Source organism: Urtica dioica, chromosome 11 (genome assembly GCF_054948205.1).
Source record: "Urtica dioica subsp. dioica isolate 48M chromosome 11, U.dioica_male_clone48M_v1_H2, whole genome shotgun sequence".
NCBI classification, from domain to species: Eukaryota; Viridiplantae; Streptophyta; class Magnoliopsida; order Rosales; family Urticaceae; genus Urtica; species Urtica dioica.
In genome coordinates, this window is record NC_142766.1 from 11,517,250 (window position 1) to 11,536,897 (window position 19,648).

The following is a 19,648-nucleotide window of genomic DNA, read 5'->3' on the forward strand; positions in this document are numbered from 1 at the left end:
TTTATTTAATTATATTTTTGGGCTAAAAATAGCCAAATTAACTCGAGACTAGTCCATGTTTCATTTTATTAAGTAAATGACACAACTTTAATAGACTACCTAAATTATCCCTATCATCCACAAACTTTCTTAACCCTAACTCTTTCCCTCTCACCGCCGTCCCAAACCTCTCCGACGACGACTCCTCCACCACATCCGCCACCGCCACGCCCTCCTGCTCTGGGATCTCGAAGCTCCGCCGAGTCCAAAGACTTGATTTCTCGCATAACCATTTCACCGACGAGATTCCGGCGACCGAGCTCGCTCGTCTCCCTAGACTGCTGACTCTCCGTCTCGAGTCGAACCGGTTCGACGGAGGCCTCGACGAATACTCGACGCAGAAAAAGAAGAAGAGAAAGAAAAATCTCTGATTTTGTTGATTCACTGTAAATTCGCGAATAGGTTAATTTAATTAACGTACTGTAGTGAGTTAGGTTAATTAATTAACTGATTCGTGAAAGATTTGAAATTCACAAAAAATTACAAAAATAAGAACTTGTTAATTGATATTCAAAACATTCAATTAATTAACCTAATTCCTAATTCAATCATTTAGTAAATTAACTTTACTCACAAAAAAAATCAGAACATAAGCTAATATTCAACCAATAAGTTGATTAATTAACCTAACTCACTCCAGTACGTTAATTAAATTAACCTATTTGCGAAGGGAGTAAAGGCATTATGGTCTGAGCCGAATATATGAACTATTTGCTTAATAAAATAAAACTGGAGTTATTCCCCCAATAAAAATGACAAACTTGACTACTTACAACAAATTTCACATTTTTTAAACCGACGGACCAGTAACAGTATTGTCTCTAATTAGAAAGCCACTCATTAACTTGATTTGATGATATTCATCATTGACAGGTACCCGGTTTGAACCGCTTAAGAATGTAATTCGTTGTATCAGGCAAAAGGCACAGAAGTATTTAATATTCACTTATCCTATTATTGTTTACAATATTATAAAGAATAAAAGACAGAATTGCCCCCTAAACTATAGTGGTGACGAGAATACACTACCTGTAATATAAAATCGACTGTGTTACTCCTCAATATCACAGTTTGTAATAGTTTTGGGTCTTCCGTGTATTTTAACTCCCAAACTTCAGTTAAGTCATCACGTTTTGATCACGTGATATTCATTTTACGTTTTTACCCTTATTTTAGTCTAATACTCGTGTGAATGTCGAAATTGGTTTGAAAATAGGGATAAGAAAATTCTAAGAATATCGTTCGTCATTCCTAAATCGTTTTCAGAACTTTAGGGTTTGGTTTGAATCGATTACCCAGAGAGCTGTCCGATCGATCCTCCGCTCGAAATAGCTTTGCCTTTGAATCGATTACCCAAATCGTGTCTTAGTGTCCGACTCGTGATGGATACTCACAGCAGCAGCCCAAGTCGCAAAAAATCACCTGTCAATGATGACCTGCGACAGCGAAGATGTTTTTGTGGTCGGAGTAGTGTCGAATGGACGTCGTGGACAAAAGATAATCCCGGACGGCGGTTTTTTGGATGTCCTCTGTATAAGGTTTGTGATTGTGGATTTTTATCTGCCATTAAGGTTGTTAATTTCTTTCTAAATCGTTGGTTTATTGTTTTTGCAGAATAAGAACCTGAAATGTGGGTTTTTTGAATGGTTGGATCCTCCAATGTGTTCACGATCGAAGCAAATCATCCCTGGGTTGTTGAAGAAAATCAACAGACTTGAAAACGATACCGAGTCTTTGTCGATTGAAGGCTCTGAAGATTATTGAGAAAATGGTCAATATTCAGATGTTGAGACTAGTGTTGTAATAAAATTGATAGCTACTGAATGTAAAAAATTGAAGTTGTTACTTGTTCTCATCGTTTTGCTTGTGGTAGTGATTTTGTTCAAGTAAATTGATAGCTACTGAGTGTAAATTGAAGTCCTGTTGTGTCTTTTTTGGAGTCTGTTTTAGTATGGCTAATTTCCTTGTTTTGTAACAACTTATTTTGAATTCTGTAATGTTGCACTGGCAGATTGAGTAAGTAATCAAGTTACCATGTTTCCATGTTTCATGAAGGACTTTATTTCTATACAAAAAAAGTTGCACAAAGCTGTAATAATGAGTAAAAGAATTCAAAGCATAAAAGTGTAGATAGCAGATTGATAAAGCATAAGAGACTTCTATTAACAACTTCAAAATACAGGCCAAAACAGCCTTGAAACATGTTTAAAATGCAGGTGAAAATGCTTCCCAAAATTAGTTGCACATTACAAAGTACACATAAAGACAATACACCTACATAAATTCAGAACAAAGTTTATAGGATTACACTTGTGCTTAAATAACCCTAACCAAAAAGACTACAAAATAACACGTCGTTCTAATCCCTGAATAAACCGCGGGGCTCCATTTGTCCTCCTTTAATGCAGGTGTGAAGTCGGAACCGAGGGCTTCGCTGTAAATAATGTATAAAACACATGAATCAGATACATGTAAGAAAATGAAAAGAGATGATCATTGGTTCTTTACCCTAAGCATCGGTTGTTGAACTTGACTCGTCTGAGTAGACTGTGTCGGTTCTGTGGCTCCTTGACCTTGACTCGTCTGAGTTGACTGCGTCGGTTGTGTAGCTCCTTGCCTTGTACGTCTTGTGTTTGCTCTTTCATGTCTCTGTAAGAGTTACAATTTCAAAACCTATGAAAATAAATAACTTCATATTATTTGGTACAATTTAAAAACCTATGAAAATAAATAACTTCATGAAAATAAACCTTTTGCTCTTGCTCTCTTCTAAAGCATGTTGTCTTGTTGTGTCCCTGTTTACCACAGTTTGAGCATGTTGTGGTAACATACTTCCGAGTCAATTTTGTGCCTCTACGAGGAACGACCTCGTCGTGTTCAACACGTCTTAATTTCTTGGGTCTGCCAGGCTTAGATCTATTTGGTGGCATTGACATAGGATTGAATCTTGTTTTTGGCCATTGATCTACAGGGTTGATTGGATTGATCTTGTTCATGTATGTCTTCTTGTAGCAGTCTTTTTTATACCAATCTGATGTGTAGTTAAGTGGTTCTTGATGTTGCTGCCATATGCAACTAATGGCGTGCGAACAAGGAATACCTGCCATAATTGATAAATTACACATTTAACTTTTAAGTAAAGAATTCTTAAGTAAATACGCTATTAAGGTACCTGTCACAATTAAGCAGTTACCTGATACGTCCCAACGACGACATGAACATGTTCGTTATGCCAGATTGACCCTGTAGAAGGAACCATACATGTTCGACACTTGAAACTCAGAATCGCCAGCCCAATAGGCTATATTCTCTGCACTGAGGACCTTGTTCGTCTCAAGAATTTTGTGAATGCGTGGTCCAAGTTCACCGGCCCATTTTTGAGCAGCAAGACGTTGTTTTGTGAAGCGCTGCAGTAGATACATTCGTATACGCTCAAGCATTGACAAGATTGGCTTTTGTCTTGCCATTAGTATTGCTCGTGTACCATTGAAGCTTTCGCAGAGGTTGTTCAAAAGTATCTCACATTTAGGACCAGTCCTAAAATGACATCTAGCCCAGTTTTGAGGGCCTTTGCTAACTAGCCAGTCATAGGCATCCTGGTTTTCACTTTTAATACTATCCATCTCTGCTTCAAACCTAGAGCTCGAGTAAGCCATTGCAGCCGCCATCATCCTGGTTTTCAGCGACTGTCCTTTGAAAACCTGAAACCATCAAGACAATTCTCAATGAGTATCTACTAAAAACAGAAGTGAAATTTCAATAACTCGATGACAATTCTCTCTCTCTCTCTGGATAAGGAATGGTCAGATTTTTTATCTTATTTGCACAAAAACAAATATGAATTATTCTCTCTTGTATCTCTCGATATTACATGTTTTTGGATTTGAGTCAAAGTACATGAAAAATAGTTATGATTTGAGTCAATATTACATGCATTGGATACCTTTCATTATTTCTTATCTTTAACTTCAAATAAGTCTGTGTACCTTAGTGAAATTGCCTTGAAGATGTCTAGCACAATGTCTATGTTCTGCTTGAACTGATCCTTCCTCCCACATTTCTGTCAATGCCTCTTGAAGACCTTTTTGTTTATCAGATATGAAAGTCCAGTGATGGCCATTGATAATACTAATATCTTCTTTCAACAAATTTAGAAACCACGTCCATGAAGACTTGCATTCGGACTCAACGACTGCATAGGCTATCGGAAAAATGCCATTATTCCCATCGATACCTACTGCAGTTAATAGCTGACCGGTGTGGTGACCTTTAATGTGGCAACCATCAAGGCCAACCACAGGTCTACAATGTCTAACTCCAGATTTGCAACCTTGGAAATAGACATACATTCTTTTGAATATTGGATTACCACTTGAGTCTGGCTCGGTTTCAAACTGAATAGTGGAACCTGGATTAGAGCGTTTCAATTCAGCACCGTAGTCCCAAAGCGTAGAATATTGTTCTTTATAAGAACCCTCAATAACTTCTGCAGCAAGTTTCTTAGCTCGATAAGCCTTCACACGTGAACACTCGAGCACAAAGTCTTTTTGGACCTGATTCATAAAATCAGCTGCCGACCACGATTCACTGTCCTCGAACTGCTGCATATACGTCTTAGATAGCCACTTTGACGTGGCAAACCTGTTGCGGTTAACCCTGGCGCAAGTATGTTCAGGTCGATACGTTTTAATAATGAACGTACCAGTGTTGCCCAATAATGACGCAAAACATGTCCATTTGCAAGTAGGATCTTTGCATTCTGCGCGAACACGTTGTGGATCGTTTTTTTTGAAGTGGATATCTTTACCGGCTCTGATTGCGTACTCTCTGATGGCATCTTTGAATAGTTTTGCGCTCCTGAAAACCAGTCCCAACTTCAAGCTTGGATTCTTCATGTCTGCATCTTTAAACTCCGTGAAGTTTGGGAGTTTTTTCTTCAGGTTTCAGTAGTCTCTAAATTTATTTGGACTTGAAGTTTCCCCAATATCTGCATCTTCTTCTTCTGATGACTCATATCCCACACCCATGTCTGCATCGATGTCATAGTCACTGTCTGTGTCGCTCAAAATACATTTCCCTTTATCACGCAATCCCGACAGACCAATATCAACAGCGTCTCCGTCAACTTGCACGTCATCGTCGCTGAACTCAAACCCTACGTCTTGCTGCACTTCTTCATGCTCAACTTCCTTTTCTTTTTCAATGTCTTCGTCTTTTAAGTCAGAGTGCTCTTCGGGTTGCTCTTCTACTTTAGCTTGCTCTTCAGGTTTCTCTTCAACATCAACTTGCTCTTCGGGTTGCTCTTCTACTTCAGCTTGCTCTTCATGTTTCTCTTCAACATCAGCTTGGTCTTCAAGATCAACTTGCACTTGCTCTTCAGCTTGCAGTTCTGGATCAGGTATGTTTTGTATGCCTTGTATGTCTTGTTTGTCTTGTGTTTGGTCTCCCATGTTTTGCGGGTGATCTTCGGCGTCAACTTCATCTGCAACATTCGTTGGAACCACGACAATCTGCCTCTCGTTATCAATGAGCACATCAGGCCATACATTCATAGGGTGATCGCAGAATATATCCACGTGCCACTTTGTTTTCAGTGTGGCCGCCATATATTCAAGCAAATCCTCGTCGTCTTCAACATACACCAACTTCTTACTCGTTGGATCTCTCATGTAATATAATGGGACTTGAAGATAGCCTAGCCTCTGCTTCACAATAGCATTCAGTACAACAAGTGATATCCTGTCCAAATCCACACACTCCAGATGTGCTGCACTACCACCGACGTACTTGCACCCACCAGACTCAAAAACCATCGACCCCTCATAGTAAATATTGAGTACAAAGTTGTTGACCAAAGCATCTGTAGAAATAAACAAAGAATGGAATATGAAATATATTATTATCACTCCACAACCAACCAACCCCAAATCACATGAATAATATTATGGACCCACAGTTCTTCAAAATTTCCGACAACAAATAAGCAACAAAACAAATAAGGGGACAAAAATAAAGGAAAGAAACAAAACCAAGAATCTTTAAAGTGTGGTCCCCAAAATCAAACCCTATTTAGACTTTAATGTTTGTATTGACATACCAAAAACGTCTTCTGTATGAGGCTGCGTAAAACCCTTTTTTGGAGTCGATTTTTTCTTCTTCGTCAACTGTCTAGTCTCTGGGGATTTTCTCTTCGCCGGGGATTTCGAGGTGGCCGGCGATTTCGACGGAGTCTTTGCCGGGGATGATGATGTTGCAGCAGAAGTTGTCTTCGTCAGTCGTGGCGATGACCGCGTCGGAGACTCCACCGGGAACTTTCGAGGGGATTTACTCTTGGCCGGCGATTTCAAGGGAGTCTTTGTCGATGTTGAAGCAGAAGTTTTCATCTTCAGTCGTTGAGACGACCGCTTCTCTGGGGATTTTCTCTTCCCATGGGATTTCGCCATTTCTACTCGTTTAGGTTTTTTCAAAATTCTTTTATTTTTCCCTTCTTTATTCGGAATGATATAAAAATTAAAATTAATAAAAAGAAGAATTCCAAAAAGAATGAAGAGAAAGAAATTGAAATTACACATAACACTCTGGACTGGTTTGATTTAACGGACGTCCGGACTACATAATAGATGGAAGGACATTAGTGATACCAACACAAAGACTGAGGAGAAAACATCGAGTTTTAAAACTTTGAGGGGTTTATTTCGATAACCACCATAGTTTAGGGGGCAATTCTGTCTTTTATCCTATTATAAAAAACCAAAAGGTTTGATGAATGAAACGATGTCATGTGCTCTGTAAGTACACAAATCGAATGATAAATTCTTGACCAATGGAAATTATTTATTATTACTACAATCTTTCTAATGTTCCATTAGCCATTTATTTCCAGCCAAAATGCGGAAAGAGAATTAAAGGGAAGAAACGCATATAACTCGACTCCTCTTGAGTTATTCTGTGTAGTACATACATTCACATATTGATGAAGTTAAGCACGCCTGTACTCGTCTCCACAGTCACCGATGACTCTGAGGAGATCTCTACCTTTTCGAGAGATCTCCTTAATGCTGTTTACGTCTTCTTCGTCGAGAGAGAGCGAGAATATGGCATTGGCATCTTGTATGTGCTCCGACAATCCGAGCCTCACACCGATCATCGACCCAGCAACGCCAGGCTGAAGTGCCACAACAACAAAATCGTCACTCAAAACTATATTTATTAACACAGCAGAGACTCGGGGAATTTCGGGTTATTTTACCTGATCTAGTATGTACTTCACGGCCACGGTTGGAATTGAGACGCCATGTTTTGAAGCCACGCGCTTCAGTGTCTGAAGTAGAACTTGGAACTGCTTCCAGTCTCCCCAAGCATCAACCATCTGCAACAAGTATTATAGAACGGAACTTAATATGAGCTTGCCGTGTTTATTTGTATATATGGCCCATAGCTCAGACTTCTTTGCCAGCGACATACCACGCTGACCGATTCAAGTCAACTCAAATTCATTAACATTGTTTTGTTAGTGATTAATCAGAAATGTGAAAGATTATTTTACCCAGATGGATCTAGAACTTTAGTTCAGGGGCACATAATAATTTTTTACGAGTAATTATAATATAGTTTTGATATGGGTAGTCGCTGCTGTTTGAAATCGACGGCAAGAAAGCAGTAAAATGAAACCAAAAACAGTAAAAAAAAAAAAAAAAAAAACTATTGACAGTTTGTCAAAAGCAGGTTACAATTGAAGAGGAAGTTCGAAAGAGGGGAAAATGACAAAGAGAGTGACGAAACCCTTTCTGAACGTAGGTGTGGGTATCGGGATTGGGCCTCGGCCCAATCTGACAACCCAGTTAATGTCATATTTGTTGCACCGTGGACTTTTCGGGCCGGACTAAAGGTGGGCAAAATGGTAACTGGTTTAACCTTTAACCGTTTTGAATGTTTAACCGTTTAAACATATTGACCTTTGGATATATATTTTCATTAATTTTACTTGGTTAACCACAGTTAACTGAAAAAAAAATAGTTAATATTAACTGTTTGATTAATTTTAACTGAAAAACCAGTTAAAATTAACGAGCTGGTTAATTTTAACCGGCCAAAATGCGAATTGACCAACCGATTAATTTTAACCGGTCAAAATGCCCACCTTTAGTCCAGACCAACCTTTTCAGGTCACCAAAACTCTAATAATTGCCATATAGAGTTTGTGGACTCGATGCAGCTAAGAACGAAGAGTTTATAATAGTGGGTAATACAAGAGAGGGGTTTTGAAGGAATTCATACTCGCTTATACTTTTGGAGGGATGGCGTGTTTAATTGTGGACCTGCAAAGGGAATAGACAAGTTGGTGTCGAGGAACTTCTCCGATAAGAGACCGCCCATCACTGTGCCGTACCTGCATTCGCACAATATCATGAATTTAATAGAATAATGATTATTGAGAGACCAAACTCAACGAGAGACAAGATAGAGAGACGTTATGAGTTTAACTCCAGTAAGCTGACACAGCTCCGCCATCTTTTGTTGAGGACGCATATCGATGATCGAATGTTGCACCTAATATAAATATATATATTTACGAATCGTTAGGTGCGTTAAAAAATAGTCGGCGTAAAAGAGAACGGGAAACGAATGCTATGCTTCAATCTTACCTGATTGCTTACGACGGGGATGTTATTTTCCAGAATTATTTGGAGTCTTTCCGTGTCAAAATTCGTTAACGCGATAGTCTTAATTTTACCTGTTGCACAAGTTGCGTCAGAATGCTAATGGAATCGAATGGTAAAATGTGGATTAACAACAAGCATATTAAATCCACCTTCCTCTTTCAGATCAGTAAGGTGTTTTAGCGCATCAAGGTACCCCCGATTCGCATAATCCCACCTGAAGAAAAAACAAATCAGGTGAAGGGAACAAGGCAACTGAAACCGAGTGCTCTTTTGAATGTTACCAATGAAACTGAAGCATGTCCAATGAATCCACGTCCATTCTCTTCCGGGAACGATCAATGTTTTCTCTTACATAGCTACTCGTCATCTTGATAGGTGATGGTACCCACTTCGTAAGACTGCACGGCCATATATTGGAATTAGTTTCTACTGTCTTACCGACTATTATACCATAGCGTAACAAAAGCAAAAAAAGAAAAGAAAAGTACTTACCCTCGGACCTTCTCCAAGAACTCAGGCGGGCGCTCTCGACGAACCTTGTTGATAAAGATCCCATACAAATCTTCAGCCGGTCCATCTATAAGGTCAAATAAAATATTGAATAAATAAAAAAAGCAACTTCAAGTACACTAATTTTGACATTAGAGAACCAAGTCAATGATCATGAAAACTGATTTCCTATGCAAATTAACGACCTTTCAAACAAAAATGTAACTTGAAGGTTCTAACTTCACTTCAAATTCTAATAATTCCAAATTCATATTGCAAGATTACTCAATAATCTTAGAAGCATTTCAAGATATATATATATATATATATATATATATATATATATATATATATATATATATATATATATATATATATATATATTAGAAGCACAGAAGTTGGTTGAAAAACACGACACCCGAAGAGCACCCAAATCAACAGTAAGTTCAGAGCTTAAGAATCGCACTCCAAGAGAACAAAAAAAAAATAGCATGCTAAAATCTTCACCCAACATTATATTACAAATCAATACCCGGAGAACCACACAACAAACAATATTTTTATTCCTTTACCACCGAAACCCCCGGCCAACTTGTGCATATACACTGGCGGAGCTAGAATTTGTAGCCCAGGGGGCAAATATATATATATATATATATATATATATATATATATATATATATATATTTTTAAATTCTCTAAAGGGCGTGTAAGAGAAACAAAATATTCAGGAGGGTATTATATAATTTTGGGGTAAAAAAGTTGTAAATTTATAAAGGACATATTAGAAAAATAAATATTCAGGAGGGGTAAATATAAAAAAATTATATACTTTTGGGCTAAAAATATAAAACATTAAGATAAATTTTTTAGAAGTATACGAGGATTTGTCGAGCAGTATGAGTGTCGTACAAATATCAGCCATGTCAAAAGTAGCGAGGCCCAAATCGGCGTATCTTAGCATGGCATCAACAGCTGTGTCTCTTTCAATCCGACCCCACTCGCCTTTTGTCTGCCACATTCCGTTCACCACGCGGCATATCTCCACCGAGTCACCGCCGTTCTTCAGCACGCTCGATCGTTCGCACTCGATCGCCGATGACGACGATCCTTTTCTACTGCAACCAAGCTGCACTTTTCTCGATGACCTCGTTTCGTTACACTTTTTGGCCGAAAACTCGTCACCGCTACCAAGCTTGAACTTTCCTAACCCTAGTTGGTTGGTCTGTAACAACAGCTTTGCCATTTCTACACACTCAATCAATGCCCTCTCTAAAAACACCACACACGTTTGTTTGTTCGTTCTTTGTTCTTTGTTTTACGATACAAAAATTATATATAGCAGGTGGGACCCACCCACACCTGTGAGTATCAATGCTCTTTCCCTTTACGATATGCTTCCTCTTTTGGATTCAGCGACTTAAATAAGCTCCATTCTAGAAAACTTTTCTAGAATGGGGCAAAATTGTAATTTCATTACAATTTTGCCCCATTCTAGAAAAGTTTCATTTTTTATTTATTTTAATTACGAACACCACGCAAAAGGAGAGAGTGAGAGAAGAACACGTGGAAAAGCAAGAAACGACAGAGCGTTTATGGACTCACAGTGGTCGGCCATGTCGAAGGTGGAGAGACCGGCGTCGGCGTAGCGGAGCATAGCGTCGACGGCGTCGTTTCGGTCGATTCTTCCCCAACCGCCGCTGGTTTGCCACATTCCATTCAGGACTCTGCAGATCTCCAACGAGTCGCCTCCGCTCTTCAGCGTCGTCGTCGTGACTCGTTCCGCCGCCGATTCCGCGACCGGGTTTGAGCAGAGTCTGACACGTGTCGATCTGGAAGGTGGGTTCCGAACGAAGCCGTGGATTGCGGCGGTGGTGGCGATACTCATCGTCGTCGCCGACGCCATTTTGGAGACGTGAAGAGAAACGTTTTGAGTTCGAGGCGAAGAGAGGGAAGTAGCGAAACGTTTCCGAAAAAGGATAAGACAGAGGCGGGTTGTAGTGGAATCATTTTTCTAATTTTCACTCGGGTGTATTCAATATTTTGTTCATGTTTTTAAAATACCAATATACCCCTGTTTTTATATATATATATATATAAACTCGGATAAGAAAATAATATAATAGATCATAACTCATTTTTCAACCTAGTAATGTGAAAATTTGTAATAGGTCATAACCTTAAGATTTAAAATTATTCAAATACATATCAACTCGAAAAAGTATAAAATAATGAAATAAACATCGAAAATTTTCAGAAAGCATAATTTTTTTTTTTTAAAAAACATGAGTTTTATGAAAATGTAAATTAATGACAGTGGTCAATCTGTGAGATCAAAGAAACTTGAATAAAACTATTGCTGATGTGAGAAATCACACCAAAACAGTCACGACAAATTCACGATTGGAAACGGGTCGATTTAGATTTATAGATGGGCATCAATTCTCCGTAACAAGACCAAATCTGAACTCTTGACGAATCGGGAATTAAATAAAGATGAAAAGCAGAATGTAAGATCAGCTCGTGGCTATTTGTATTAAGGTTGTTCAAGAATAGTACAAAGATGTGAATTTCAAGACAATAATAAATGAAAATAACGTGCCCCAAATAGGCTTAATTGTCATATATTTATAGTCTGGAAAGATGAGGTTGTGAACTTCGGACCGTTCAGGACACATCGTGTGTCAGTTGGGACTCACTACTGCATCTTAGGACATCTGTCGTTGGAGACCTATTGATCGATCGGGCTTACGAGCTTTGTATCTCCGGTTACCTCGAGCTGACATTTGAATCTTCTGACGGACTGACGTATTATCTGAACTTGCTAACGACAAATATATGGGGTTGGGCCCAACTAACTTCTACTGGACCAAATCCTTCTCTCGTTTGATTGAGGACGAAGTCCAACATCAACAACTATTATGGTCATAACTCATTTTTAACGCTATAATATAAAAATTTGAATAACTAACCACTACTTGATGTCTTAAAATATAAGAATACCTATCAACTCAATAAATTGTAAAAAAATTAAATAAGAATTGAATATTTTCATAAATGCAAGAATTTTGTTAAGAAAGCATGTGTTTCTAGATACCAAAGATCGGTGATGGCGAGTGGAAGTCAAAGGACTAGTGTTACACCAATTTTAAATGATAAAAATACCTTTAAAATCAATTATATTTAATAATGTTCAATATGCATATTAATGTATTTAATTAGAACAAAATATATAATAGTTGATGGTGTCTAAGAATTTTTCGATCATTTCTAAAGTTTTCGGTGGTTATATAGAATTGTCAAAAGCTTTGCTATAGTTTTTGATGCCTTTTCAAAAAATTTGATGTTTTTTTTAGTTTATAATGCAGTTAGAGGTATTTTTATCATTTTTAAAGTCTTCAACATGCTAATTATTCAAATTTCAACATAACAATGTTTATAAATGAATGATAATTGGTCACAGTGGTTGGTTATTTAAGTTGTGCGACACTCGCCGCTCAGTGATAAATTAAAAATTTTCATATCAGTAATAAATATATTTTATAAAACGCACGATTATCATATTGAGTAGACACTTTTCTTAAACAACATTGTAAACTTTTCTTAGACACTAAACATTTCATATTAGTATGTTGCTGAACTTTTTTAAACAACAATGTAATTATTATTTTTATTTTTTAAATATTTGTATCTTTCATATAAAAAATAAAGCTAACGAGGTTATCATAAAACTAGCTACGAATATTGTTAGGTTCCAACTTCCAATCCAATCAATTGGATTCGGCGTCAAGTCATATGTACAACGACGACATTCATATTTGTCATTTCATGCTTTCCGATTTCATAATTCGACGCTCCATCTGCAATATATCAATGTCATTATTAGAGCCATTCAATTACTTTTTAATCAATGCATGAATGTTTCAAACTTGTGGAAATGCAAGTTATATATATATATATATATATATATATATATATATATATATATATGGCCTTGTTGTCATTTTTGTTTTGGATGTTCATTCAAAATTCTTTTGTTTGCAAATTTCAATTTATTGTTTATAAATTTTGTAGATTTTAATTTTTTTTTTAATTGAATTTTGTTGTTTTCCTTCTTTTTACAACTTTGACGCAATCACATGTGCTATGACGAAACGATATAACTCCTTTGCCTAGTGTTAATTAGTATAATATGAATTTTTTATTTGTTGAAATCATTACCATAAAGAGTATCGTTTATATAATGAAAAAATAGTTGGAAAAGAAATTTAAATATAAATATTGTTGTTTCTCTTTGAAATGTGTAATTACTACACATGATTAAGATGATTGTTCAACTAGCGTGTAGAATAATTTGTTGAACAATTGATTGCTTTTTACCAATTTTAATAAAGGTGATAAACAATCAAACAGAAAGTAATAATGACATACAAGAATTGATAACCCTGTTTGGTATAAATAACCTACTTAGCGAGACTGATACATCCGGGTGCAAACAATCCACTATAATCAATCAAAGGAATATGAATATTAAGTTTGACAAACTCCTTTTTGGAAACATTGTCGTTTTTGACCTCTCCAATGGATGTAGATCAAAGCTTCCCTCGGATAAGAGACTCCCTCTCTATCTTTCACCCAATATTCTCCTGAAGATTATCAAGCACGTTAATGAAAAAACACACACTCACAAACTCTGATCAAAGAATGACTCAGAAGTTGCAAGCACCAATAGCTAGTTATCGATGAAGATCTCCAGAGTAGAGAGACTTGCTAAAGGTATAAGGCGGCGTGATTTACCTAACAAAGAGACAATGACCTAATTCGACCCCGAAGGAGCTTTATTAGATCAAGACTCAAATCTCTCGCGAATCTCTCAAAATCGGAACCAAATATCTGATAATATATACCCAATATATTCTAAAACTGAAAACAAAAAGTTTCAAGTTTTAGTTCACGCGAGAGAAAATAGTAGAACAAGTAATCCGGGTCTTGAACATGTTCTTGCAGCTTCACTCGAACAACTTAAACACAAATTGTTTTGCCAAACAACCCATGCCACAGAGAAACTAACAATCTTCCCCTTGGCATTTTTTTGCAAAACATACAGACACTGCGGAGAGTGCTTCGAGCAAAAACCAATAACCAGTAATATTATCATGTTCAAGAAATTCAAAATATAGCATGGTTTTAAATTTAGCTATTACAACCCATAAAAGAAGCAAGCACTCAACCAAAAAAGACCAGCAAGGGAAATATAAGAGTCTAGATTGAGAACAAAAGATGCTTAAAATACTGAAAAGTAAAGAAAAGAAAAGTGAAAAAAAAGAGAATTACATTCTTCTACGCAGCGGGGATATCTTCTTATTGTACTTCATCTTAAGTAGGAACTTGTTCAACTGGGTACTTGATGTCGCAAATGAGTGTAGTCAGATTAAACCTTGATACTGTCAGCTTCTTGATCTCTGCAGTCTTATCCTTGATATCAGACTCAAGCTACTTGATAATTTTCTACCTTGTTGCAGTGGGAACAAAAGATATTGAAATTGCACTGGAGGAAGATGGTTGAACATCTCCTTGAACTTCTTGAGCTGCAGATACTCCCCCTATGTTGTTGGAGTGCTTTCTAGTAAAAAACTTCCGATCAACATTGAAGAGAAGATGCTCTTCTGACAGAGCACCATCAAATGCCTTGAGCCAGGGATGCTGAGCAATCACCAACTCATAGATCAAAGAAGGAAAACCAATGAGGTGGTTGACTTTTTTAGAAGGACCATGTGCAATAATTTGATAAAAAAAAATGATCTGACTAATGTCAACCCTTCCCTTGTGGCCAATGACGTACATAACTTGACCCATAAACTTACTAACTGCTCCCTTGTGCAGATTTGGGAATCAATTCTTGATAGCAATACCAAAAAGCAGTGAATACTTAGTGGTCATATCTGTAGAAGGCAGATTCTGATCTACCTGATACGACCTATCCTTCTTTGTCTGAACACGAGGAATCTTGTCAAAGCCTTGCTCCCCCTAAAAGACTTCAACAACATATGTACCATAGAAACCATTGATGGCCCCATGAGTGATGGACACCTCATTTCCTCTGACCATAAGGGTTTCATAGACTGAGCTAGATGGATCTCAGGCATATTTGCAATTACCTCTCTAACCAGCTAAATATAAAACGTCTTGGAGGAAGTAACAGTGAGAAATAGATTGACCTCATTCAACAGATCGACAATCTTTGGAACAGTGTACTTCTCTTCAGGCAGGATCTTCTCGTGTCTTCAGAACAATATCCTACTTTTCAGCAAAGGACTTAGAGGCAAACCAAACACCTATCTTGTTAAACCTGAGGAACCAGCACTCTCCTTCTTAGAAGGACTTCTCTTTTTCTGAGAAGGACCAGGCACTTGTTCAGCCACATAAGCAGGAACTTGTTCAACGTTATTATTTTTATTATTATTATTATTATTATTATTATTATTATTATTATTATTATTATTATTATTATTATTATTATTATTATTATTATTATTATTATTATTCTTCGTCTTCTTCTTCTTCTTCTTCTTCTTCTTCTTCTTCTTCTTCTTCTTCTTCTTCGTCTTTATTCTTCCAAGATGGGTATTATCTGTTTCTCCAGTGTGGCTCCTCATCACTTTCAATATCTTCTTCATCAACAACATTCTTCTCAGAGACGTCTTCTTCAGGGGACTTCCTCTTGGCAGAGGTCTTCAAGGACTTCTTCTAGGAAACCTTCTTCTTCAAAGCTTCACCATCACTGTGACCTCTGTTGAGAAGTTCTAAGAGAACAAGTTCAAGGGAACCTTCTTCAACACCATTCTCAGGCTGAGCACCGACATCTCCATCCTGGGCCATAGGAACTGGCACGCGGACATTCTCAGAGAGATAATTTCCAACAGAAGGATGAACCACATTAACTGGTTCAGGCTCGATACCACCTTCTTCAGCAGAACTTCCTATACATTGGAGGATGCATTAATATCAGGAATCACTTGTTCAGACAACTTCTTCGTGGGCGAAGACTTCTTGGTCAAATTCTTCTTCTTCTTGGTGTATGTCTTCAATGGAGGTATAACTGCTTCACAAGGGTAGGAATCGATGGAATCTCTTCCTCCCTGTGTTGCATGTACCTGAAACTACAACAACATTGTCATTTGAACTCGTTATAGGTTCAGAGACTACATCTCCAACAACACCAAGAGAAACATCGGGATTAGAGTATACTTGATTGAGACCAGAACCAGATCCTTCTACTTCATTCTGAGCAATCTGAGGATCTTTCGCTTCATTCTCCAGACTCGCGACATCGACGATCATGTTCAGAGGGAAACAAGCGTCTCTGACATCAAACCAACCCCTACAGTACCACAGCCACGAACAAGACCAAGCTTCTGAGCGCAAGTAGCCTTCATTTTCTCATATATCGACAGAATATCAAAAGAACTTGAGGATTTTTTTTTTTCTGAGAAGTGAACAAGGGTTTTGAGAGAACTTTCTTGAGTAAGAGATAGAAAGTATCGAACAAGGCAATAAAGGTAAAGAGTAGTATTCTCAAGAAGTGGGAACGGTTTGATGACATTCTCCATGATCCGTGCACGTGTCAACAATCTGAGCCTCAATCAAATCAAATTAAGACCCATTAATTCAGCCAAAACCGTCCAAATACAAGCCCCAAAATAACCCCTTTAAAAAAAAACTTTCTTTTAGAGAACCAATGTAGAAATTCAATCCCCCTTAATTCAACGTCAATCACAAGACTGAGACTTGTAGGCACAGATTGAAGGATAGAAACTGAGAAAATTAATTTTCAGTTACACAAAGACACAATGAGGATCTAAGTGTTTCAAACTGAGAGCTGTCAAGGGTCTTAGTGAAAATATCAGTTAATTGCTTCTCTGTGGCCGCATGTTTCAATTCAATCACCTTTTTCTCCACTAAATCTTTGATAAAATGGTGTCTATTTTGAATGTGCTTAGTTCTCGAGTGCTGGATTGGATTCTTCGAGATACTATAGCACTCTTGTTATCACAATAAAGAGGCATGAAATCTTGTTCAACTCCATACTCCAACAACATCTGCTTCATCCATAATATCTGAACACAACTACTTCCAACTGCTATGTACTCTGCTTCAGCTGTAGAGAGAGAGAGAGAGAGAGAGAGAGAGAGAGAGAGAGAGAGAGAGAGAGAGAGAGAGAGAGAGAGAGAGAGAGATAGAGAGAGAGAGAGAGATATATATATATATATATATATATATGCTATTTTGTTTCTTACTAAATTAGGAAACTAAGTTATTCCCCAAGAAAAAGCATCATCCGGATGTACTCTTACGATCGATCTTCAGCGCTGCTAGCCTAATCTGCATCACAAAAATCCACTAGAGTTGCACTAGCGTCTTTGATGTACCAGAGGCCATAATTTTGTGTCGCACACATACTTGATTATTCTTGACATTCGCTAGATGGCTTTCCTTGGGATTTGCTTGATATCTAGCACACACTCTCACTGAATAAGAGATGTCTGGTCTGCTAGCAGTAGGATACAAGAGACTCTCAATCATACTTCTATAGAGAGTCTGATCAACATAAACATCATCTTCATCTTTGATGACCTTGACTTCAGTAGCAGCAGGAGTTCTCTTGTGAGCGGATTTCTCAATATCGAATTTCTTCACCAAGTTCTTAACATATTTGCTTGTGAAATGAATATGCCATCATCTTTCTGCTTGACTTGAAGACCAAGGAAATAGGGCATTTCCCCAACTATGCTCATCTTGAATTCTTTTTGCATTTGTTCAATAAATTGTTCAACCAACTTCTGCGAACATGAACTAAACACAATATCATCAACATAAATTTGAGCAATTATGAAGTCTGACCTAATGTCTTTCACATAAAGAGTTTTGTCTACTCCTCCTCGAGCATAGCCATGATCCACTATAAACATAGGTAACCTCTCATACCAAGCACTATACGCCTATTTCAGGCTATACAAGGCCTTCTTTAGTTTATAGACATAGTCAGGATGATGAGGATCTTCAAATCCCTTAGGTTGAGAAACATAAACCTCTTCACTGAGAAATCCATTCAATAAAGCACTCTTGACATTCATTTGGTGGAGCTTGAACCTTAGATGACAAGCAAGAGCAAGAAGAAGACGAATTGCCTCTAATCGAGCAACATGGGCGAAGATTTCTTCAGAATCCAGACATTCTATCTAAGAATCACCTTGGGCAACAAAGACGTGCCTTATTTCTGGTGATGTTTCCATTTTCATCGGATTTATTTTTGAAAATCAACAAAGTGCCTATAACATTTACATATGAGGGGCATGGAACAAGATCCCAGACATCATTTCGTTTAAATTGGTAATCCAGTTCGGTATAAACAACCTACTCAGGAGGACTGATACATCCGAGTACAAACAATCCACTATAATCAATCGTCAAAGAAATATGAATATTAAGTTTGACAAACTCCATTTTGCAAACACCATTGTCTTTAACCTCTCCAATGGATGTAGATCTGAGCTCCCCTTGAATTAGAGACTCTCCCTCTATGTTTCACCCAATATTCTCTCAAAAATTATCAAGCACGTTAATGCAAAATCACGCACTCATTAATTCTGATCAGGGAATGACTCGAAAAAATACAAGCACCAATACCTAGTTGTCGATGAAGATCTCCAGAGTAGAGAGACTAGCTAAAGGTATAAGGCGGCGTGATTTACGTAACCAAAGAGACCATGACCTAATTCGATCCCAAATGAGCTTTTATTAGATCAAGGCTCATATCACTCGCGAATCTCTCAGAATTTCAAACCAAATATCCGATAATATATACCCAATATATTCTAAAATGAAAACAGGAAGTTTCCAGTGTTAGTTCGCGCGAGAGAACATAGTAGAACAAGTAACTCGGGTCTTGAACATCTTCTTGCAGCTTCACTCAAACAACTTAAACACAAATTATTTTGCCAAACAATCTATGCCATAGAAAAACTAATAAAATGTATACCTGAATGTAGGAGTCCAGCTTGTTTCGAGTCCGACCATATTCAATCCTCATCAAAATTAGGGCTCGGGAAAATCTGGGATATTATTCGTATAATAAAAGTTATTGGTGTAAAACTAATCTTAGGAACATTAATAATCATTCTCTCATTAGGTATATAACGACAATAATCACGTTTCTTTTACTTCATTCCATGACAGAATATCGATGAATGATTTACATAAGTTAGAGATAAAATATATTTATAGCATGAGAAACTAACTTGATTTTCTTCATTTGGTAACAAGCTTGAATGAGATCTGAACATGAAACCCCCACCTGTTCAGCACCAACACTGTACCACAATATGTATGAAAATACCTGATTAATTAACGAAGAAGCGGTTTAAAATTACAGCCTAACTACTCAAATATAAAAATAT

The 19,648-nt window shown here is 37.4% G+C and overlaps 1 protein-coding gene across 2 annotated transcripts; it reads right to left on the reverse strand.

The window, feature by feature from the left end:
- Nucleotides 1-6,852: 6,852 nt before the first annotated feature.
- LOC149381233 (NAD(P)-linked oxidoreductase superfamily protein) lies at nt 6,853-11,205 on the reverse strand. Of its 2 annotated transcripts, none has more exons than XM_089602127.1 (9): nt 10,797-11,205; nt 9,195-9,279; nt 8,984-9,100; nt 8,852-8,916; nt 8,685-8,773; nt 8,510-8,589; nt 8,317-8,428; nt 7,289-7,408; nt 6,853-7,204 (listed from the first exon to the last, which is right to left on the reverse strand). In XM_089602127.1, the coding sequence occupies exons 1-9, from the start codon at nt 11,095-11,097 to the stop codon at nt 7,019-7,021; spliced, it is 1,155 nt and encodes a 384-aa protein (XP_089458253.1). In that variant the 5' UTR covers nt 11,098-11,205; the 3' UTR covers nt 6,853-7,018. The 2 variants fall into 2 exon arrangements, with proteins under 2 accessions (XP_089458253.1, XP_089458252.1); XM_089602126.1 differs by lacking the exon at nt 10,797-11,205 and adding an exon at nt 10,104-10,507.
- Between the last annotated feature and the right edge of the window lie 8,443 nt (nt 11,206-19,648).